Source organism: Cheilinus undulatus, linkage group 6 (assembly GCF_018320785.1).
Source record: "Cheilinus undulatus linkage group 6, ASM1832078v1, whole genome shotgun sequence".
NCBI classification, from domain to species: domain Eukaryota; kingdom Metazoa; phylum Chordata; class Actinopteri; order Labriformes; family Labridae; genus Cheilinus; species Cheilinus undulatus.
The window spans coordinates 15,334,160-15,354,450 of record NC_054870.1 but is presented as its reverse complement, the minus strand read 5'-3'; the positions used below and the strand labels follow the sequence as shown (position 1 = coordinate 15,354,450).

Sequence of the window (20,291 nt, the reverse complement as noted above, 5' to 3'; positions counted from 1 at the left end):
CTTAGTGGCCGCAACTTAGTATATGTGCCCTTACTATGCAGATGTAATCTTAATCTTCTGAGTTAGCAAAATTGATTCTGACAGTTTTCACCAATAGCGCTGTTCTGAGGCAACAAGTTCAGTTCATTTTGTTGTTTTTTCTGTGATGAAACTGAGCAAATTTTTTAACATCAAAGTCAATATAATCAAATTTACTGCTACAATTAAACCATTTCTCTGTTATCTTGTTTAACTGTGTTGTCATCTATATCTTGCAAACCCTCAGATCCCTAGAAACTGTGTTTTTTTTACAGTATATTGACAGGCAAACTGTCAGACCACAAGCATGAAACAGATCTCAGTGAATGCCAGCTGACCTGATGGGAACTTGACCACATTGTGGGGACTGGAGCTTATCTTGCCCTTGGGCCTCATGGTAGATTAATCTGACCCTGACTTGTATTTATGGCAGCTGGACGGTTGAAGTGTGACAAGGGAAAAATAAACCACAGCACGTGTCTTCCTGGTATTCCCTCTTTTTTCCTCCTCTCGAATTCAACTCTTTTCTGGTGCACAGTAAAAATGTAATGAAATGATTAAACTTACATCATAAAACTGGGAGATTAGTTGTTGATTTATGGCTACTACAACTGATGTAAGGCAGGAAGATCTTTAGTCAGGGTGAGCTGTGTTGTTTACCGACTGGGTTTGTGTGTCAGGTTGATTAAAAGGCTGATTTAGGTCTTATAATAAAGGCTGTGAGCACTCATGGTGTGTTCAGGTGACCACGTGAAAAGGTCTGACCTCTACAAACAGCTTTCTCAAACCAAACTATAATCTTAGGGAAGATTTATTTATGAACCAAAACATACGGTCTATGATGTGGATGCACATATCAAAGTAAATTTCTCTTCTAAATTAAATGGCAATCACTGAAAGAAAAACTGACGTTTCTAAGAAATGGGCATCTGAGTTTGTTAGCATGATGCTAACAGGTAAAGGAAATTGTCATCGACAGTGTAGCAGATTTGGCGATGGTTTGTACTAATTTAACTTAAGAAACGATTTATTTCTGTAACAATTTTAAAATAGAGAAAGTGTCTGATCATTAAAAAAACATTGTTCAGTAAAATGGTAAAATTAAGTTGTTAAAATTTCTGCTCTGTCACCAGACGTCTCTGCTTCTTTTTCTTGTGTACAGTGATCAGATGTGTCAGAGCCACCGTCTGGCAGTAATACCACATTACAACCAAGAGTAAAAGAGTGGCTTTTCTCTGGCAGTAAAGAAAATGTCATCAGCTCACTAAATTCTTCTCATTCTATAAACGTAATAAGAGCATATCTCCAGTCACCGGTGTTGTTATTAGCGGGTTAGTCTTCTCTACTCTGGTATCATTAGAAATGGCGTTGCTATGCTAACCGGTGCTTAAGGCTAATGTTTAGCCTTGAGAGTTACCGAGGCTGTGATGCAGTAATCTGGCTTGCTGTGCTAATGAAGCCAGAGCCATGGCCTGAAAGATTTACCTCTGTGTGCCATTTATTATTTTCTTACTTTTTATTATTTCTTACAGAGTATGTTCAGCTGGATGAATCTGTCGAGTTCTAGCACACGCCAGGCTAAATCAGTCAAGTATTGCTGTTAAAAATAGTGTGTGTGACGTGTGCGAGAAATGGAATGTTACTTGAGTCATAATGGCCACGAGTATTTGAGTACTGAAATCATCAAGTACTTGTACCCATCCCTGATCCTTAAATGATACCAGAGAAAAATGCATTTTTAAACCATAAAAATAAAGGGCATAAGGCTTCTGTTTCACAAAATTGAAATAGAAGCCCTACCTATGCTTCTTGGATAACCATAAACAGGTGGAACTGTGCTACCAACAAACCTGCTTACATCAGCCGTACTTTTATGATTTATTTGTCTTTTTGGCTGCGTGCTGAGGTCAGCCCTACACATGGCAATGTCTGTGTCTGAGTAAGTAAGTAAGTGAGTAGCTCAGTAAATAACTGACTGAGTCAGTGACGCTAATTTTTAAGCCATAGCATACAGAGTTGTGTTTGCTTGGACTGAATGCTGTCTCTAATGGCTGCCTCCACTGTGTTAACTAGAGCCATACCTACAGAGTTGCGCTACGGTCGGGCTTTACTTGAATGAAAGCCCTCTAATGGCTGCCTCCACTGCTCTAAATACTCAGATATAGCTTTAGCATGGCCTCTGTTTAACCAGAACTGGGCCACATTTCTGTATGACAAAGAATAAAAACAACACTATAACCTTTTCATGCTGAGAAAGATGTTTTCATTCCTCTGCTGACCTGCTTTGGCATGATGATGGGATAGTTGAGGGGAAAAGGTAACTTCTTGTCACAGTTAGTGCTAGTGCAACACATAAAGCTTTCTGCGACAGAAAATGATGTTGTCGCTCTTCTGCCGCCCCGCTTTGGCATGACAATATGATAGTTACAGGGAAAGGGTTAGTTGTTGTATGCAGCTAATGAGTTGTGTCCCAGCTAATGAATCTAGCAGGCCTGTCCTTAGCTGGGACTGAGCCGCAGTGGAGCTTTTGTCTGAACCAGACAACGTATCTAAATCCAAACAAGTGCACAGATCAACACTGAAAACTTTCTGTGACAAAACAAAAAAGTTCTCTCTCCACTCCTGGGCTGTTTCGGCATGGCTTTCCCATCATGGCGTTGAGCTTGTCCTGTTTAGTTCACCGTTAGCTGTTAGCTTGGACGTCGCAGTAGGACCACTGCAATTTACTCCGACCTGGACCACTGTTCTTGTTAAATCCAGAGCACAGAACCACATCGACAACTTGTCTTGTGCAGAGTAGAGGTTTTTGCAATTCTCCTGTAGTGCTGTCTTCCATTCGCGCAGTGACAGCAAAGAATACAGAGAGCATTAGCTGTGTGTTTGTGTTTAACCAATCAGAAGTGGTAGAAGAAAAGCAGGAGGGGAGGGGGGATGACGCTGCTCAGGGTTCATCTGCACACGCACAGAAGGAGACAGAGAGAGAGAGAGGGCAACATGTAGCTTTTTACATTTCAGTAGCCACTTTATAACCACATTATACAGGGGATGATTTTTTTTGACTATTCTTGTTTAAGCAAGGATTTTCAATCGTGCTTTATTAGGGGCATGGCTGATATTACTGCACACTGACATCATGTAACTCTTGTCAGGAGGTTTAAGACCCGCCTCAGCTCTGGATGGATCAAAAGTTGGAGACTGAGTTTTCAGTATGAAGATGACTGCTGCGTCTTTGCTTTTGAAGCCCGTCAGTAACAAACTGGCCCAAACTTTGTCAGATACTTTATACAGTCTATGCCAGAAATATGTCAGAAATGACTGATTTGCCCCTCCTTCAAAAAAAAAAAAAAAAATGTAAAAGTTATTTTATTTTCCTCAAGATGAGTCATCATACCTGACAAAGCTTGGCTTTTTTTTTTATGTCTTAATTTGCCTTTTACTGCAGCACACTTTATTCTCAGTTGTAAAGAAATCCCACTGATACTTTTGTTCTGCACTCATATTTTGTATATAAAGTGTTAAACTGAGGTTAAACAGATGATCGGGTCTTACTTTGAGTTGTTATAGACTAAGAATCAACATTACTCAGGCTTCAGATGTAAACCCAATAAAGGAGAAAGAAGTCTCATGTGGTAGTTGTTCAGCATCATTGTCTAGCTTGACTGGAATCACAGAGAAATACACACCATCTCAGTCTATCACATGATGATCTGGTTGCAGGATTGAATACTGGTTCTGGTTTGCTGTGATGTGATGTAGTCCTCACTCTCTCTTTCTCTGCTATCCTATCAAATAGTTAAAGACAGTAAGCCCAAACATAGTCATCATCAAAGTATCAATAAATCAAAACGTGATAGCATTAGAGTGGAACTTTTTTTTTCCTTGAAAAAGAAAATCAGTTAAATGCCTTCATTATTTAAATGCCAGCTGGGGATATCCCTAAGAAGAGAGCTGGTCTGTGTCCTCGTCTGTCCTTGCCAGGTAAAGGTCTGTGTGCTGTCAAGCTTTGAGTTACGGTTCATTGTAGCATCTGTCACAGCGCTATAAAGTTAGTCCAGAAGCTCCTCCTCCCCTACTCCCCTCTTGCTCCTCTATCCTCCACCTGTCCTCACCCTTTCCATTCATCTCTCTCTTCCTTTTCATATTTAAGTGCAGTGATATATCTCATTCTTTATCGCTTATTATCATCCAAAAACTACTGTTAAAACAGCTATCAGCAATGGCACTGCACTGATGATATGTTCTTTGATTTCTGCAGACACAGGCTGCAAACTGTAGGTTCTTTGACTCATCCTTGTGCTAAATATATCCAACTAAAAGCCTCAAAATTACCTGAAAATAGGCACAAACAAATGCTCCATTTCCTTCTGTTCCAATTATTGCGTAAAACCATAATGGCCTTGCATTTTTTTCCAAGAAATGATTGATCAAAATAGACCTATGAGTCATTTTACAAAGACACCCATCTTTCATAGGAACTTAACAATTCAAGGCTGAACACTGTGGAGTTTATTTATAATGACTAACCTTTGTATAGAGCTTCTTTAAAGAACTAAAAACAAGGATTGATAGATGATTTAAATTTTCAATGAAAATTTTCAGTTCTACAGCCAGGTGCTTGATAGGGTTGAGGCCAGGGCTTTGTACAGACCAGTCAAGTTCTTCCACACTAAACATATCAAACCATTTTTTTATGGTCCCGGCTTTGTGCACTGGGGCACAGTCATGCTGCAGTAGGAAAGGACCCTCTCCAAATTGTTGCCACGAAGTTGGAAGTGAAGCATTGTCCAAAAATGCCTTGGTATGCTAAAGCATTAAGATTGGCTCTGACTGGAGATAAGGGGCCGGTGCAGTCAGGCAGGAAACATTCCTCCAGGCATCTGCACAACACAGACTCTCCCATCTGACTGCCAAACAGAGAAGTGTAATACATCATTCCTCATGGCACTCAACTGCTCCACAGTCCAGAGTCTAGCTATGGAATCAGACGAGCGTTGGCAACTTTTTTGCACTGCTTCCACTTTCTAATGATATCGTTCACAGTTTACAGTTGAATATCCAGCAGTGATGAAAATCTCAAACCATCCTATAATGACAAGGTAGCATCAATCACAGGACCACGCTTGAAGCCACAGAGCTCTTCATACTGACCTGCTTTGTACTACAAATGTTTGCAAAAGGCGACTGCATGGCTAGGTGCATGATTTTCTACACCTGTAGAAATGGGTCTGATTGAAACACCTAAATCCAATAATTAGGCTAACAGGTATCGGCAAATACTTTTGTCCATGTAATGTATTTCTCAGAATCAGGCTGTCTGTTAAACTGATGCTTATTTAAAGTGATGATTGTTTGATTAAAGTACCCTCTATCTGTTGTTTTAATCCATCTATCCGTACTGCTGTCACAGTCAGCAGACAACCACAGACACTGAGATGCCACTGCAGTTATAGCAGCCACTGCTAGAGGGCAGCACCTACAAATTGGTTTTCTGATTTGGAAATAGAAAATCTTATCTATTTAATCTTAAATGTGTTGATTGACAGACGGTGGTTTACGAACAGTTTGACTTCATTTAGAGTTTAACTCCTCTTAAAAGTTACAAAAGATATATTGTCTAACTTTAAGATCCATTTTGCTTAAAAAAAAAAACTCTTTTCTTTTTTAAAAATTAAGAATTTTCAGCAGTATGCATTTCCTTTATATAATCCACTGTCCTCATAAACAATGCTAAGGTTTCTGTGCGTATGTGGAGTGGTGCTTGTTAGTGCTGCACATCTTAATGATGGGACTCTTTATGTTAATGATGTTCTCTGCTCTGAATCATGGACAGTTTGTTTAAAATATGTATGTATGCAGCTACATAGACACACGCTGGATTGTTTTCATGTTTTCCAAGAGTGAAGTTTGCGTGCAGAAGAAAGTGAGGCTTTTATTCTCACTTTGCTTTAACCTTGTGTCTCACTGCATTTGAATATGGATATTTTCTCCTGCCTTGTCTTAATGAGCTCGCTTTCTGTTTGTCCTCCATATTGTACATTTCTCTCTGATCTCTTTCTCTTCCTGTTGAACGGCCTCTTTTCCTCCACCCTGCCTTCTTCTCATAATGATCCCCCCCCATCCTCCTGTACATTTCCTGGCACTGATATTTGATGTGATAAAGGTTTTTTTCTCACCTTCAACACAGATTCTGATGGCTTGTTGTGGTTGACTGACTTGCGGAGATGTACTTGGTAGATTTCCTGCTCCTTCTTGTTGTTTGTTTCTACAGTACGTCCTACTTTTGCAAAAACACACAAACAAAACCACACTCAAAGCAAACACACCCCATTTGTGTGAGATTGCCCGTGAACAAGCAGGTTTCTGTTGACTGAAGAAAGACGGCGAATGATTCATGTTGGATCTGGCACTGAGTTTATGTGATATGGCTAACGGTTTACATGATAAAGATACAATTTTACATATAAAACATTAAAACTCTGGTCTGGATTTGAAATTGTACATGTACATGTACTGATTAACTTCAGAATTAAAAGGAGGAAGCTTAAATTTTCTTGAACCTGATGAACCCAAAGAGAGAATAACTGAGGACAGGAGAGTAATAAGACGTAGGGAGGTTGAGGGAGTACTGCATCCCTGTTTGCTTTTAATATTAAGTGTAGTTACATCCAGCCAATAAGGATTTATTAAACTTAATACCAATAAAAGCTATTTTGGATTAAAGCCACCCATCATCAACAATAGTGCCTTTAAACTAACAACTCCACACAAATAATCTTCATAAAAAACTAAACACACCACCTCCTCCTCATGTTGAATCTGCAACCTTTAGAGAAAGAGCCTTCATATGGAGGAAAATGAGAAACTATAAGCAAAATAACTGTCTTTTTTACGGAGCAACGCTAAAAAATGATGTTGTACCTGGCACGATATGCAAGCTGCTAATCCTTTTCTGCCTTGTTTTTTAATATTTGAGTCATCTTTTGTTTGAAAAACACAAACTAACTTCTAAAATAGGAAAGTAATCTAGTGACAGAAAGACTAGCTAAATGATCCCACAAGTTAAGAGATAAGCTACTTAGGACTATGTATTTCCCACAGCCTCATATCAAACAAATCATGTTACAGAGGCCACAATACGATACTTATTGAAATACACTTTAATTTAAATATGATAAAATAAATATGTCTGACAATGACACAGTCAAACCTAGCTGTTCTTTATTGATGAAAACAACACTACAGGTGACATTTTAAGGATCCTTAAATTTAAAGCACTTAAACCCAGGTCCACAGAAATCTAATATTTCTGATACCATATAGATTGTTGGTTGGCTGCAGTGATGGTTGTCCTCCTGGAACACCTGTACTAATACACTTATTGGCAAGAGCACATGATCATATATTGCCAAACTGAATACTTTAGTTGACAGGCCAATGCTATAAAACTGATTTCACCATTACTCTTTTGTCATTTTTTATAAAAACGATATACAGCAGTATTAGAAGATTAAAAGCATTGTGCATATTCATGCATGTTCAGATGCTACAACCTCCCTTCTCTCTGTCAGACAAGCCTGTGATGCCATACTCAGCTTACATCTGATCACAGTAAGATGCTTTTAAAGATCTCTGTGCGGTGAGTTCTCAGGGCTTTAGCTTGTAGGATAACTAAATCTGTAATTGAAAGTTTCTGCTTGCTGATTTGTATTGAACTGTCGGTGCTACTCGCCCACTTTCAGATATGGCTGTTTCATAATAAATGCAATAGAGCAACCTAATAACGGGACTTTTATTGTGAAGGGCTTACCAGAAATAAGATGCTAAAGTACATGGCATTTAAAGAGACACTGGACACTAACAGTTAAGTTAAATAAGGGATCACTGTGACAGCAGAGGGCGAGTGATAATATTATAGTGAGACACAGATTATCGGATGGATTTTCTTAACTTTCAGTTTATATCTGTTTACTTGTTTGAAGCTATTTATTAAAGTTTGTGAAACCTGATGCTGCCCCATTCCCAGTGTCATTGTTACAGTCAGTAATATTATTAATTTTAACACAGGTATCAGATTGAATCAGTATTGCTATGGACATCAGCAGATACCCAAAGACCAGGGATTGGATTGGTATTGGAGCTCAGGGTCCGACATTAACGGTTGCCCGAATGCCTGGGGCAACTTCAAAAAGCCAACGGGCAAGCAAAAACTTATACGGACTTGCCTGATCGGGCAAGCACGACTCTGAGCTTTTCTATTCATTAATTTTATCATTTCTGCTCTCGTTTCTGTTACTACAGAGCCCCTGAGTAGCCAGATGTAGTGTGTCGCTGCCTCCATTGGCTGAGCGTGTCTGCTTATGTGCAGACAGCTGCAAAAACTTAAACTAAAAACCTTTATGAAGGTAAACACTGTCATCAGTAAAGATTCATGGTAGGTCACATCAATAAATCTGTTACCCACATAAAGAAGACAGGCTTTAACTTCCAAATTTAAACGTTAATTGTTTTAAATCCGTATTTTGTTACCGTCAGATGCGCTCAATGGAGGAGCGCGTGTAAGAGAAGAGAGCAGAGGAAGTCCGCCGGTGGTGCATTCATTCATTGAGGAGTGCTGTCGTTTTAACTGTTTCTCCAGCCACTTCCGATGCTCTCTCACACCCAGATCTTATGACAATTATGCCGATGCGCGTCATCAACGAGCATAACACACACGGATCACGTGGAGATAATGTCATATCTAGTGAAAGCTGTCCAAACGTGGGTGTTTTCTTTGATCTTTAATGTACTAATGATCATAAATATTGTCAAAAGAGCAGAAATATAAAACCAAAGCTCCAAAATGAGGCAGGGTGAAACGATGTGTCTGGAGAGCTGCAGGTGTGAGGCAGGGCTGGTTTTAGTTATTTGGAGGCCCAGGGCAAAGACCAATATGAGGCCCCTCCCCCTTTAACTAAAGAATTAATAATGAGTGGAAAAAATTAGAAAGCACCTCTTTTATGTTAATAAAGCCACAGAACTACAGTAAAGGCCCCAATGTGAGATATAAATACCCAAATAGCTAGCCATCATTCATCAGCTCTTTGAAAAGCATCTCAGAGCTCAAACTCAGCACATTCTAATGTCTTAAAAAAATCTTTAGGCCAGGTGGAACTTTCATAACGCTGGTGTATAAATATGATTTATAAAAACAAATTAAAATCATGAAAAATTGAGATACAAGGTTTTAGCCTGATGTCAGTGATAAATAAAATAAATATATGCTCATTATCAGTGACAGATTGGTTCTTCTGACTCTATACAGACATTTGTATCCCATTTAACCTCATAATTATCCACCAATCCACTGTTTTATTTCATTTCAACTACAGATTAACTGATCTATTATGTACCTTACATTCCCGGTTTGTACTGTGGCTCTTGCTAAAGTGTTTTTCAGATGCATATGTAGCAGACCCTGCCACCTCTCTAGTGTCAGTGTTTTGCTGACCTCATTTTCCTTCGAGAATAGTTGGTTTCATCAGTTAAGAAAATATTTCTGAGTTTGTATTATTACCTTATCAGTATTGTGAATATGAAATTCCTGAGTTTGAATTTCTTCGGAAAACAACCTGGTGCAGCTTTCACATTGCACTGATCTGTAAAACGTTAAATATAATTTTCAGTGGGCTAACACATAGCTAATAAATACAGTTTTTTTTTAGAAAGGAGTGTTGTGTATTGCTTTCCACAGTCGACAGGCAATGGATTTTAGTTCTAAGTATGCTGTGAGCAAAATGTATGCACTTGACAGAAAAAGCACCTCCTAGACAGGGAAAGTAGGAATTTAGATGGGGCAAGTAGATTTGGGAAGCATTTGCCCTGAAGGGCAAGTAGGAAAAAACCTTAACGTCAGACCCTGGAGCTTAAACAGCTGGACTTGTGAAATCTGTGGTGTTGAGGAGAGCCATGTTACTGTTGTTTCTTGATCAAAAACGGTTTTATCCCAACCATTATAATTATTTACACCATAAAATGTGCAAAAGTAGAACTGAATTTACCTTTAACAGACTTTTATCACTGACCGATTCTACCATAACCTGGAGCATCAGTCACACTGCCCCCATAAATCAAACCTGTTCTCTATATTAGTCTAACTTAAGAGAACAAGCTGTTGGGACTGGCACAGTGAGAGTCGTGGATCAGGAAGTAAATCCTGCAGCGCTGCAACAGCAGGTGACCTCACCCTGACCTTTGGCTATTGCTCCCAGGAAGGGAGTGTGTGAGCTCTTAACATCAGTGTGAGTGTAGGCAGGTGTTAACGTTTCCCCACTGGGCCCCCACGGTCTCTGAAGGGTTCTTACCAGGCTGTATTAGTTTGTACTGACGAGCACTAAGAGAAATGTGGACTAAACGACTGGATTGTGGACTTCCTTTTCTTTGTCCTCCACTGCTGGGATTTGTAGTTTTTTTAAACTGAGCTGATGGGGGAGGAGGCTGAATCACAGACCCCCGATCTGTAAGTACTGTTACTGCAGTACTATGAGAATTATATGGTAGGGTAGTAAGTGTCATATCAAATTAAATACTGTTTACTACTTAAGTGTTATTGTGAAGACATTAGACATATCAAACCTTTAGGCCAGCATGGCTCATCTTAGCCAAAACACAACTAGTTATTGTGGTTGCCTTTTACTGATATTGGGAGTGATAGACTGTTAAAAAGTGAAAATGTCTTTATTTAAATAACGAAGGATACATTCAATTACCGACATTCTTAAAGGGTAAATCTTGTCTTTTCCCATAGATCATCTGTGTTTTCCTGCAACTAGTAAGTTGGTCATATCTAGGGCTGGGAAATATGTTAAATTTTTTAAATACATCTGTATGTTTTTAAACGATATTTTGGGTATTGATATTGTTTATATCAATGTAGTTTATGTTGATTTATTTGAAAGTGAGATAAATGCATAATAAAAAGAACTACCAACAGTAATAAACTTATTAATCACACGATTACCTATTTTAAAAGTTTAGTCTACATGCAGAAAAATCACGTTATTTATATAAGAAGATTTTCTATTAAAAGTCAATTGATACTGATACCTGTTGTCATGGCAACGACAACAACTAGAACGATTTAGAAAACAAAAGAAACAGAAAACTGTCTAAATTTCACAAACAATCTGGCAAAATGTGGATTAGTTGTTAGCAGCAGTCAGGGCAGGTACATAAAAGTAACATAACAGACTGATTTTGTAATGGTAAACAGCATAAATTGAGTCTCAGTTTTCTGTTTTTTTTCTGACTTTATGATCAGAATCAAGCATACTGGTACCCTATCACTAATTGAGTAAATGACCCCGCCTCCAGAGCTGCTGTCAAATGTTAACAGTCGGCTGTGTGCTGGGACGTTTTGGCTCAGTATCATATGGGTAGTGCTGCAGCTGGTCTACCTGTTAAAGGTTTTTTAACAGATATTTGGCTCATGTTAAGTCAAAGATAGTTAAATAAGACCTGAATTCTGGTGTGAGATTGCAGGAATCAAATATTTAATAACTGGAAGTCTGATACTCATAATGCAGGAAAATGCTGCATGAATTTCCAGTGTCACACTGGTGAAACTGGTCAAAACATGGTTCAAAATGAGTGGCAACACTCACACCTTCCAGCATAACCTTAATGTAGTGCTAACTCTAATATAAGCTCATAATAACAAACTTAGTATTTCGCCACTCAGTTGAGGCTTGATTGCAGTTGAGTCTGAATTTTTATGACCTGACTGCAGTAAGGACTCAAGCCAGTCTAAAAATAATATGAACAAGATTTTTTTTTTTTTTTTGATATTTGGAACATTTCCCTTTATTTAACAGCCTATAACTTTTGACTTTTATACTTCAACCTCCTCTCTTTTAACTGCTTGTTAAAATAAAGTGGCTTATAGATTTTTGAATCAACAAGCCAAAGTGGCAGGTAGATGAAAAAGTATATTTTCCAACCCTGGATACTAAATTTATTTTAATATGCATCCAGTATTTTGGGTGTAAATGTATGGAGTACCTGTAAGTTTGTAGAGTTAACATAGGGCGTAACAGATGAGGCAAAAATCTGATATAGGGCATACCTACATTTTGATTATTGAAAAAGAAAAAAAAACAGTTTGGTGTCTAGGAACTCAGATATATACTGTATATACATTTTTTAATTTTATCAGAATCAAATCAAAGTTTATAATTCTGGTATTGTGACAACCATTGCCATTTATTTACAGACATAAATATTAAGATATCCTGTTTCTCATGTGCCAGCATTAAGCTACAAATGCTCCGTAGTGCCCAGCTTTATAAATATTTAAGTTCAAAGAGGTTGACATTTAAAGGCACATAACAGTTCCTTACCACCAGCACAAACAATGAGTTATAGGTTCATGTAAAGGATAAGAATTGTCCAGTCCTACATCTATGAGACCACTTTAGCTTGTGTCCTTACTTAAACCATTTCATCAGCAGTTTTTTTCTCAAGATTTACAAGATGACACATCACACACTACATTAAAGTAAGGAGCCAAAAAAGCTGCTTGCTGATGAGGCTGAATTCCAGGGATTTCATGAAGCAAGATAGTATGCCAAAAAGGTTTCTTCAGTTGCATTATTTTCTTGAGATGTCTGAAAGACAAACTGTGATGACACCGTCCACTATAAAGGCAGTCGATTGGTTTTCATTGGCTATAATTATGGATGCACGATGAGAAGGCTAATATCGGTATCAGCAAATATAAACATTTCTGCTATTTACATGCAATACTTTGGCTGTGAATATCAGCATATATCGACTGTAAATTTTGGCCTTATTCACAAGTGAATTAGTGGAGCTCTAGTCTGGACCAGCAGACCTATGTCAGTGAAGGTCTTTTTATTTATTCATCCTCATTCTTTAAACTTTAAGTGTGTTTTAAGGACTGAAGTTTGTTACTATGTTCATCCTCAAACCTAACAGTGTGTTCAGTGAATGAATTTTTCAGGTTTGAACAGATTTATATATCGATACTGATGACGGCTGAAATGAGTCTGGATTTATCGGCGATAATCCAATATTGTGCATCTTTAGCTTTAATGGTAATATCCGCCCAGTCTTTCAGCTACTAGGCACATGATACAGAACAGCAACATCAACATTACATTATGCTAATGTTACTATTAGCATAACGTTAGTAAGTTTGCTGTAAAGCAGTGGTTCCCAACCTTTGCCCCCCCCACCCCGCCCCATCTTTTTTCTCAGAAAAAGTTGTACATTTCTGTCAAAACTCAATAGCCTACTTATTTTAATTGTTTCCTTGGTAAAAGCAAAGAGCTATTTTTCTTACCAAAAGACATTTGTGTAAACTATTTATTAAGTGTTTTAATGGTTTTAGTTAACAAATATCATTTAATCAGCCTCAACAGACAAAGCCCACACCCTCTTCTGAGATCTCTGGCACCCCTCCTAGAGGGTCTCAGGCCCTGGGTTGGGACCCAACACTGTAAAGAAATGCTCTAGCTTCTTAACTTTACTAAATCATCACATATTCTAAGTATTAAACATGTTTTCTCTGTTTTTCCAGTATGTTTAGGTATTCTTTAGGATTGTTGATGTGTCAGATCACAATTGTGGTCATCCACAGAGTCAAATCCAAATAAGGCATTTATCAGAATCAACCTTCATCTTAGGAAATAGGATAAAAATCTGGGATTATGATGTGAGTATCTTGAGTCGCTGCTGCCACCTCAAGTAAATCTTCTAACAGTGTTTAAATTACTAAATTAGAGTCAACACTTTACCATGGCGCACTCAGAAGACGTGATCAGGGTTAAAGTTTGTCTGACATGGAGGAGCCCAACAACAGCTGCATGATTGGAGGGTCAGATGAGACGTGTTTGTCTTGGCTATTCTAATGGTCACGAATCATTTCTTAATAATCTACTTCGCTTTCTTTTTTCTTTCCTTTTCTCTTCTCTTCTTCCTTGCACATTCTAAGCTCTCCGTTTTTTCTTCTCTTTTCTCCTGTCCTCTACTGATTTCCTTTACTCTGTTATCATCCTATTCTGTCTTTTCTGTTGCTGCCAAGTTTTTTATGCACATAAACAGATGCATGGACAGAATATGTTATGTAATCTTGTTAAGTATCCTCTATAAACTAATGTGTGATTCTTAGAGATGATTGTAAAAAAAAACTAAATCAAATACACCATGTGTCGCCTCCCCCTCTGATTCTCAGCCCGTCAGCTCCTCTCTGCTCCGTTTCCCCTCTATTTGCTCTCTCCTCAATCTCTCTACAGTGTGAAATCCAATTAATCAACATACTGTAACGCCTTAGATAAAACCAATACTCTTCTCTCTCTCACACATCGATCTCAAGAGTTTCCTCAGTCGGCAAAGCAGCCTGAAACACAAGCAGACAAAAAAAGTTGATTGCACCAAAACACACAAACAGTAAAGAGAGAGCGGAGATATCGACTGGACTTAATGCGACGACTGTCTGCTTCATTCTCTGGTTTCACTTCACTTCTCACCTCTGTGTTCATTTATTTATTCGTCCAATAAGAATTAATAGCTATATGATGTTTTTTTTTATATATCTCATCCTTCAATTTACGGTTAATGCTGTCGCCTCACTGTTAGAAGATTCCTGGTTTGAATCCCATTCAGGCAGGGTCTTTATGTGTTGAGACTGTATGTTAACCCCTCTGCATACATGAACTCTCTTTGGGTACTTCCTCTCACAGTGCAAAGACATGCTTATTAGGCGACTTGGTGTCTGTCAGTGTGAGTATGCCTGGTCCTATGTTGTTTTCAGGTGATGCTATGGAGCTATTATTGTTGCAAAAGTATTTGCAAACGTGTACTAAGATCTGTACACAAATCTGCAAATGCATAGATAAATTTGCAAATGCGTGCACAAATCCACAAATGTGTGTAAAGATTTGCAAATTTGTACAAAGATCGACAAATAATAATATCATAACATATATATAGAGATATGGCTATATAAAATACAAATGTGTGCACAAATCTGCAAATGTGTAGACCAATTTGTAATTGTGGACTTAGTTTATGTTTATGGATGTGTTATTTTACACACCTGAATTTGAGTGATATCACTTAAAACTTTGTTTAAAACAGTAAGAAAAATAATGAACTATGTGGAAGTGCAGCTTTTGCAGATGCTGCACCTCCAAACCAGTCATATTCACCTTTGGTCAAATGACTTCCAAGAAGGACACACTGGTGTACTTCGAGCACCTCTGGAAACCTCCTCACTCATCTGGTCTTGTCTCTCTCAGTTGATGTTAAAAACTGGAAGATCTGCCATTAATTTCAAAGATTGTGTTTATTTTTTTAAGTGTCTTTTTATGTTTAGTTTGTTTATTTTTGTAAATGTCAAAAAGATGGGTCAACTGCAGTACCTACAAGGCCCACAAGGCTGCTGTCCTCACTTTGGGAAAATCGTGTCAATACCTAGAAACACACAACAGCACATGCCATAAACATCCAATTTATTTCAGCATTCACAAATGTCTACACAAACTTATTTTGGGGAAATATCTACTTTCAAAAACACAGAAGACTCATGTTTCCCTCCTCTTTGTTTCTTCCAGAGGAATCCAGCAGCAGTTGTCCAGCTACAGGGAGACGGTGATCCGGCAGGCCTCGGTGGCGGCGAGCTCTGCCGTTCACCGGGACGACGCTCCAACCTGTGGCATCTGCCACAAGACCAAGTTTGCAGACGGCTGTGGGAACCTGTGTTCATACTGCAAGACCAAGTTCTGTGCACGCTGTGGGGGGAGAGTCTCCCTGCGATCAAATACGGTAATCAAGAGTTAAAGTTTTTACCCAGATCGTCTCCCTGTAATCTACTGATTAATCCCTGGATGCATGTAATGGCTCTAAAGCCATTAGGATAAAGCTGACATCATTATCATGCTAAACACTCCTTCAGAGGGTCCTAGTGTCCTGTTGTTGGGGCCATCATCACTATAGAGACCACCATAAGCTTCAGGTCCTCTCTGGCTTTTACTGAACATGGAATCATGTGGATCACTCACACAACCATGTATTTATTTGTAGGGACTTTTGCCACTTGACTTAAAGATGCATATGGAGCATAGGGAGGAACAGAAGTAGAAAAAATAACAGTTTGAATTTCAATACTCAATTTCAGTTTAGTTATTATTCGTTTTTCAGTTTTGCAAAAGGCACTCATAAAGGATGTATGAATGAGAATGCTTACATTAAAGAGGATTTATTTTTTTTTACTATTCTTCACTGATTAAAAGAAAAAATAGCAATACAAGGCTTTTACACAATTTGAAGATTTAGGAAATGCCAGTGATATATCTGATGTCTCAGATGATGATTCTTTTCTTTTGGAGGTCTGGATCTCCAAAAACCCCCATTAGGGTTAAAATTATGGGTTGACCAATAATATTTTTTTGGGACTAATACCGATTATTAGTTCCTCATGAAATCGATATCATGCATTTACTTGCTGTTTGTCTCCAGCCTGCTCTTACTGGACCTCTGGCTACATTGTTGATTGGCTAGGATTCATGTGATGTCATAGCCAATCAGATACTGTTGTGGGCGGGATGTAATGCAAGTGGGTGCTTGAATGAGACCTGAGCCAGAGGGGAAGAAACACAGTAGGAGACTATTTGATTAGTTATTTTAATAATTAATTCATCATATTGTGATCATATCATATCAATGTAGAATTAAATGCTGATACCAATATTTGGCAAATTGCCAAATTACTGGCTAGGCTGATTATTGCTGTACTCCTAGTTAATATTAGGGCTAAACAATTTTGGAAAATCTCATGTTTTTTTTATTTTATTAACCCAAACAACAAATCATTCTATACCAAAACACACATTATTAGGTAGATTAAACCAGGGCAGAACAATATTTTACAACAAGATTAATTTTTGGGCTTTCTTAGCCTTAGGTAGGACAAGTGAAAAGAGAGGCAGGAAATAAGAGGGGTGGGAGTGAGAGGAAGCTTGCATTGAGGACTATAGCCTCAGTATATCAGCTCTTGATCTCCCAACCAGAGGCACAAAAAGTACACAACTATTCGAGTAAAAGTACAGTTACTCTGGTTAAAATTTACTGAAGTACAAGTAAAAGTACTGATCTATAAATCTACTCAAGTAAAAGTAAAAAGTGTTTAGTTTAAAGTTTACTTTAAGTACTTAGTAGCTACTGAGTGTGATCTTTCCTTATTGGCAAGAGCAACAAGAGAAAAGATCTCCAATCAGGTTGTTGTTAAAGTCACACCTCTATAATAAAGTAAACTACAGAGCAAAATTGACATTGTTAATAAACTTATATAGAGTTAAATTCAACACTTGAAATGCGTCTACATTGGTCCATACTACATATGGTTAAACTACATGTTTTGAAAGTCTTAAATATTTTTTCAGTGTGACAGAGAGCTGCAGTAACTTTTGAACATCTGTGTCATGGTGGGTCTCCTCTGGCAAGAACAAAGCAGAGGGTCAGCCTCATAGCAAGGTAACGCACAATACTGATGAATATGCACTATGTACCTTAAATCACTGACAGGAACTCTTACTCAGTGAATGACTTCACTCATGGTGCATGGTGTCTTACATCAAAAACAACAACAATACAGCAGAAACATGACCAAAATAACCCCAGCAGGCATAGAACACAACTAAACACCCTGCCCAAGGGCATGATGGCATCTCTGCCCACACATCCCCCTGATTTGAAAATGCAGTGGCTGTAGTTTCGATAAATTTACTCTGTATAGAGTTGAACCAACACTGGTGGATCAACACTGTAACATAACCTCAACATTGAAAACCATTTCACTCAGAATGGGGTGAAAATCAACTCTGAAATGTTGAACCCTGAGATTTCAAATGCTTGTGTACAGCAGCTGTTTTGGAATATGATGAGGGGTCATTCTCTCGCCATGTGCAACTGAACAGAGTTGGAAAAAGTACAAGACTATTGTACTCAAGTAAAAGTACAGTTACTCTTGGCTAAAAACTACCAAAAGAGAAGTAAAAGTACTAATTTCAAAATGTATTCAAGGGGTAGTCTGGCGCCTGGGGCAGAACATTTTTGAAAAATATCTCATTGTGATTATTTGGACTCATTTGGACTTATATTGCAAATTCAATATTAATTGTTGGAGGGGAATTACCCCCTTTTTTGTTCTCCTTTTTGATTCAATAAAAACAAATGAAGCAGATTTTTTTGCAACCAATAAAAAATAATACACATGAATGTTTGCATGATGTGTAGTGTATATTGTCCTGCTGAGGAAAATTGTACTTATTTAGTATTTTGACATGTTTCTGGTTAAAGAAATGTTACAGCATCTGCAAGTTTGCAATTTCAAACTTGAAGGACATATTGGAATTAAATGTAAATCCTACCTTTATAATTCTTTGTGAATGGTTTTTTCTCAGGTGGTCTGAATATGTCTTAAATAAACCAGTCCCAGTGATCAGATTTCCTTTTTTATATACCCTTTCATGGCTCATCCAGCTGTTTTACTGTTCGTCCAATCAGTGCAGAGCACAGCCTCAGATGTTGAAGCCCAGGTGGAGGTGATGAGCCATGTGGTTGAGAAGTGGGAATAGAGTACACCCTGAATGATGTGACATATACAGTATACGGCTCTGTGTGTTACTGTGTTATTATTTGTGTCTCTGTCATGTGTGTTTGTGTCATATGAGAGTGACTCAGGCAGGAGCTGGTAAAGGTTAATTGGGCATTAGACTGTGCTGTGGACAAAGGGGGTGGTCTCCCACTCCATCTCCATCTCCCAGGGGTCCGGAGGTGCCCTATACACACGCAGCAGGGTGCAGGTGTGTGTGTTATGGCATCAGGATGCTGAAATAAGTGACGTCTCCTCTGCAGCTCTCTTCCCCTCCCCTGGATCGCCAGTGTGACATTTAATGACCCCACAAACACGCACAGCAAAACACACCCTAATTACTGACACGGAAGAGTTCAGCTGAGGGGTCTGGGGTGCTGTGTGGGGGTGGGCTGGGGGGAGTTTGAGTGGGCAGCAGCTGCAGTCAGTGGAAGAAGGTGTTTGAAAGGTGGCCTTTGTTTTTGTAAAAACAAACAGTATGTGTGTAAAGGAATTCTGCTTGACTTGTCATTTATATTTGTGGTTTACTGATATGAAAATTTAGTCCTAATGATGAAAAGTTTATCAGTTGGTTTGAAACTTTCAGCTGTTGTTGTTTCTGCTGCTGTGTTTACTGTCACACCTTCACCTCCAACCAGCCTCTACCACACATGTATGTGCATACTGTATCCTGCATCTGCATTGCGTTAAGTTTTGAGGTCATGCGGAGCAGATGCATCAAACTGATACTGGAAACGCATGGCAGCCATTATGCATCAGCACTCACATAGTCAACAGCAAGTATATCTTCAGCCTGTCATGCAAACACTCTGGTGCAAATCCACCCCATTCTAGTCAATCTTTGCAATTCCACACCATCATCACTAGTCTGTCTCTACCACGTGCTAGAGCCACTTCTCTCTGCTAAGCTCGTACTACACGCTGAGTCTATTTTCAGCAGAGTCTGCTGCCAAAATGTGTCAATCTACATCAATCCAAACAGGAACAAGAACACACAAAACATACAGACAACTTTAAAATATCTTTTGGCAGGTGACATCACACAGCAGTGGAGAACTTCTCTTGGGGGGCAAGTAGTGATTTCTGCATAGAGAAATGCTATAAGAAAGGCCATGTTTTGAGCTGTTTAGGACTATGCTGAGTGTTCAAAGTGTGAAAATATAAGCATTCTTAATTCTTAAGCTTCTTTTGTGCCCCAAAATTGGTGACATATTAGGGTAAAAAAAAAGTTATGAAATGGCAGCAGGGAGGAATTAAAAAAGCCTCCATCTAAAGCCTGGATGAGCTTTGTCCATAGACTGTAGAAAGAATTTTAGAAGTCCATTTCAGTTCAGCACAATTCTACCATGGTTCACCACATTAAACTCTGATCTTACCCGTGTTACCTCAGCTGATGCCTCTCTTACCAGCCTCCAGCTTTGCTCATTGTGACAGGAAATCTGTCTCCTTTTAGAGATCCAGATCTTTCGACTCAGCTCAGTAGAACTGGTTGTTTGGCTCCCGCACAGCTCCTACTGGTTTGGCTTTTAAAATGTGGATAAAATAACTACAAAGGATGGAGGAAAGGAAACTGGCATTCAAACAGGAGCTAGCTACCATAAAATAGCCATTTTGTAGCACGGGT

General features: G+C 38.6%; 1 protein-coding gene across 7 annotated transcripts in view; it reads left to right on the top strand.

Moving 5' to 3' along the window:
* The window catches only part of LOC121510946 (regulating synaptic membrane exocytosis protein 1-like), a 167,954-nt gene that overhangs the window by 32,310 nt on the left and 115,353 nt on the right, over positions 1-20,291 (top strand). For all 7 annotated transcript variants that reach the window (XM_041789349.1, XM_041789348.1, XM_041789354.1 and 4 more), the window contains exon 3: positions 15,630-15,840. In XM_041789349.1, coding sequence (XP_041645283.1) covers positions 15,630-15,840 — 211 coding nt within the window. The remainder of the gene's footprint in view (positions 1-15,629; positions 15,841-20,291) is intronic.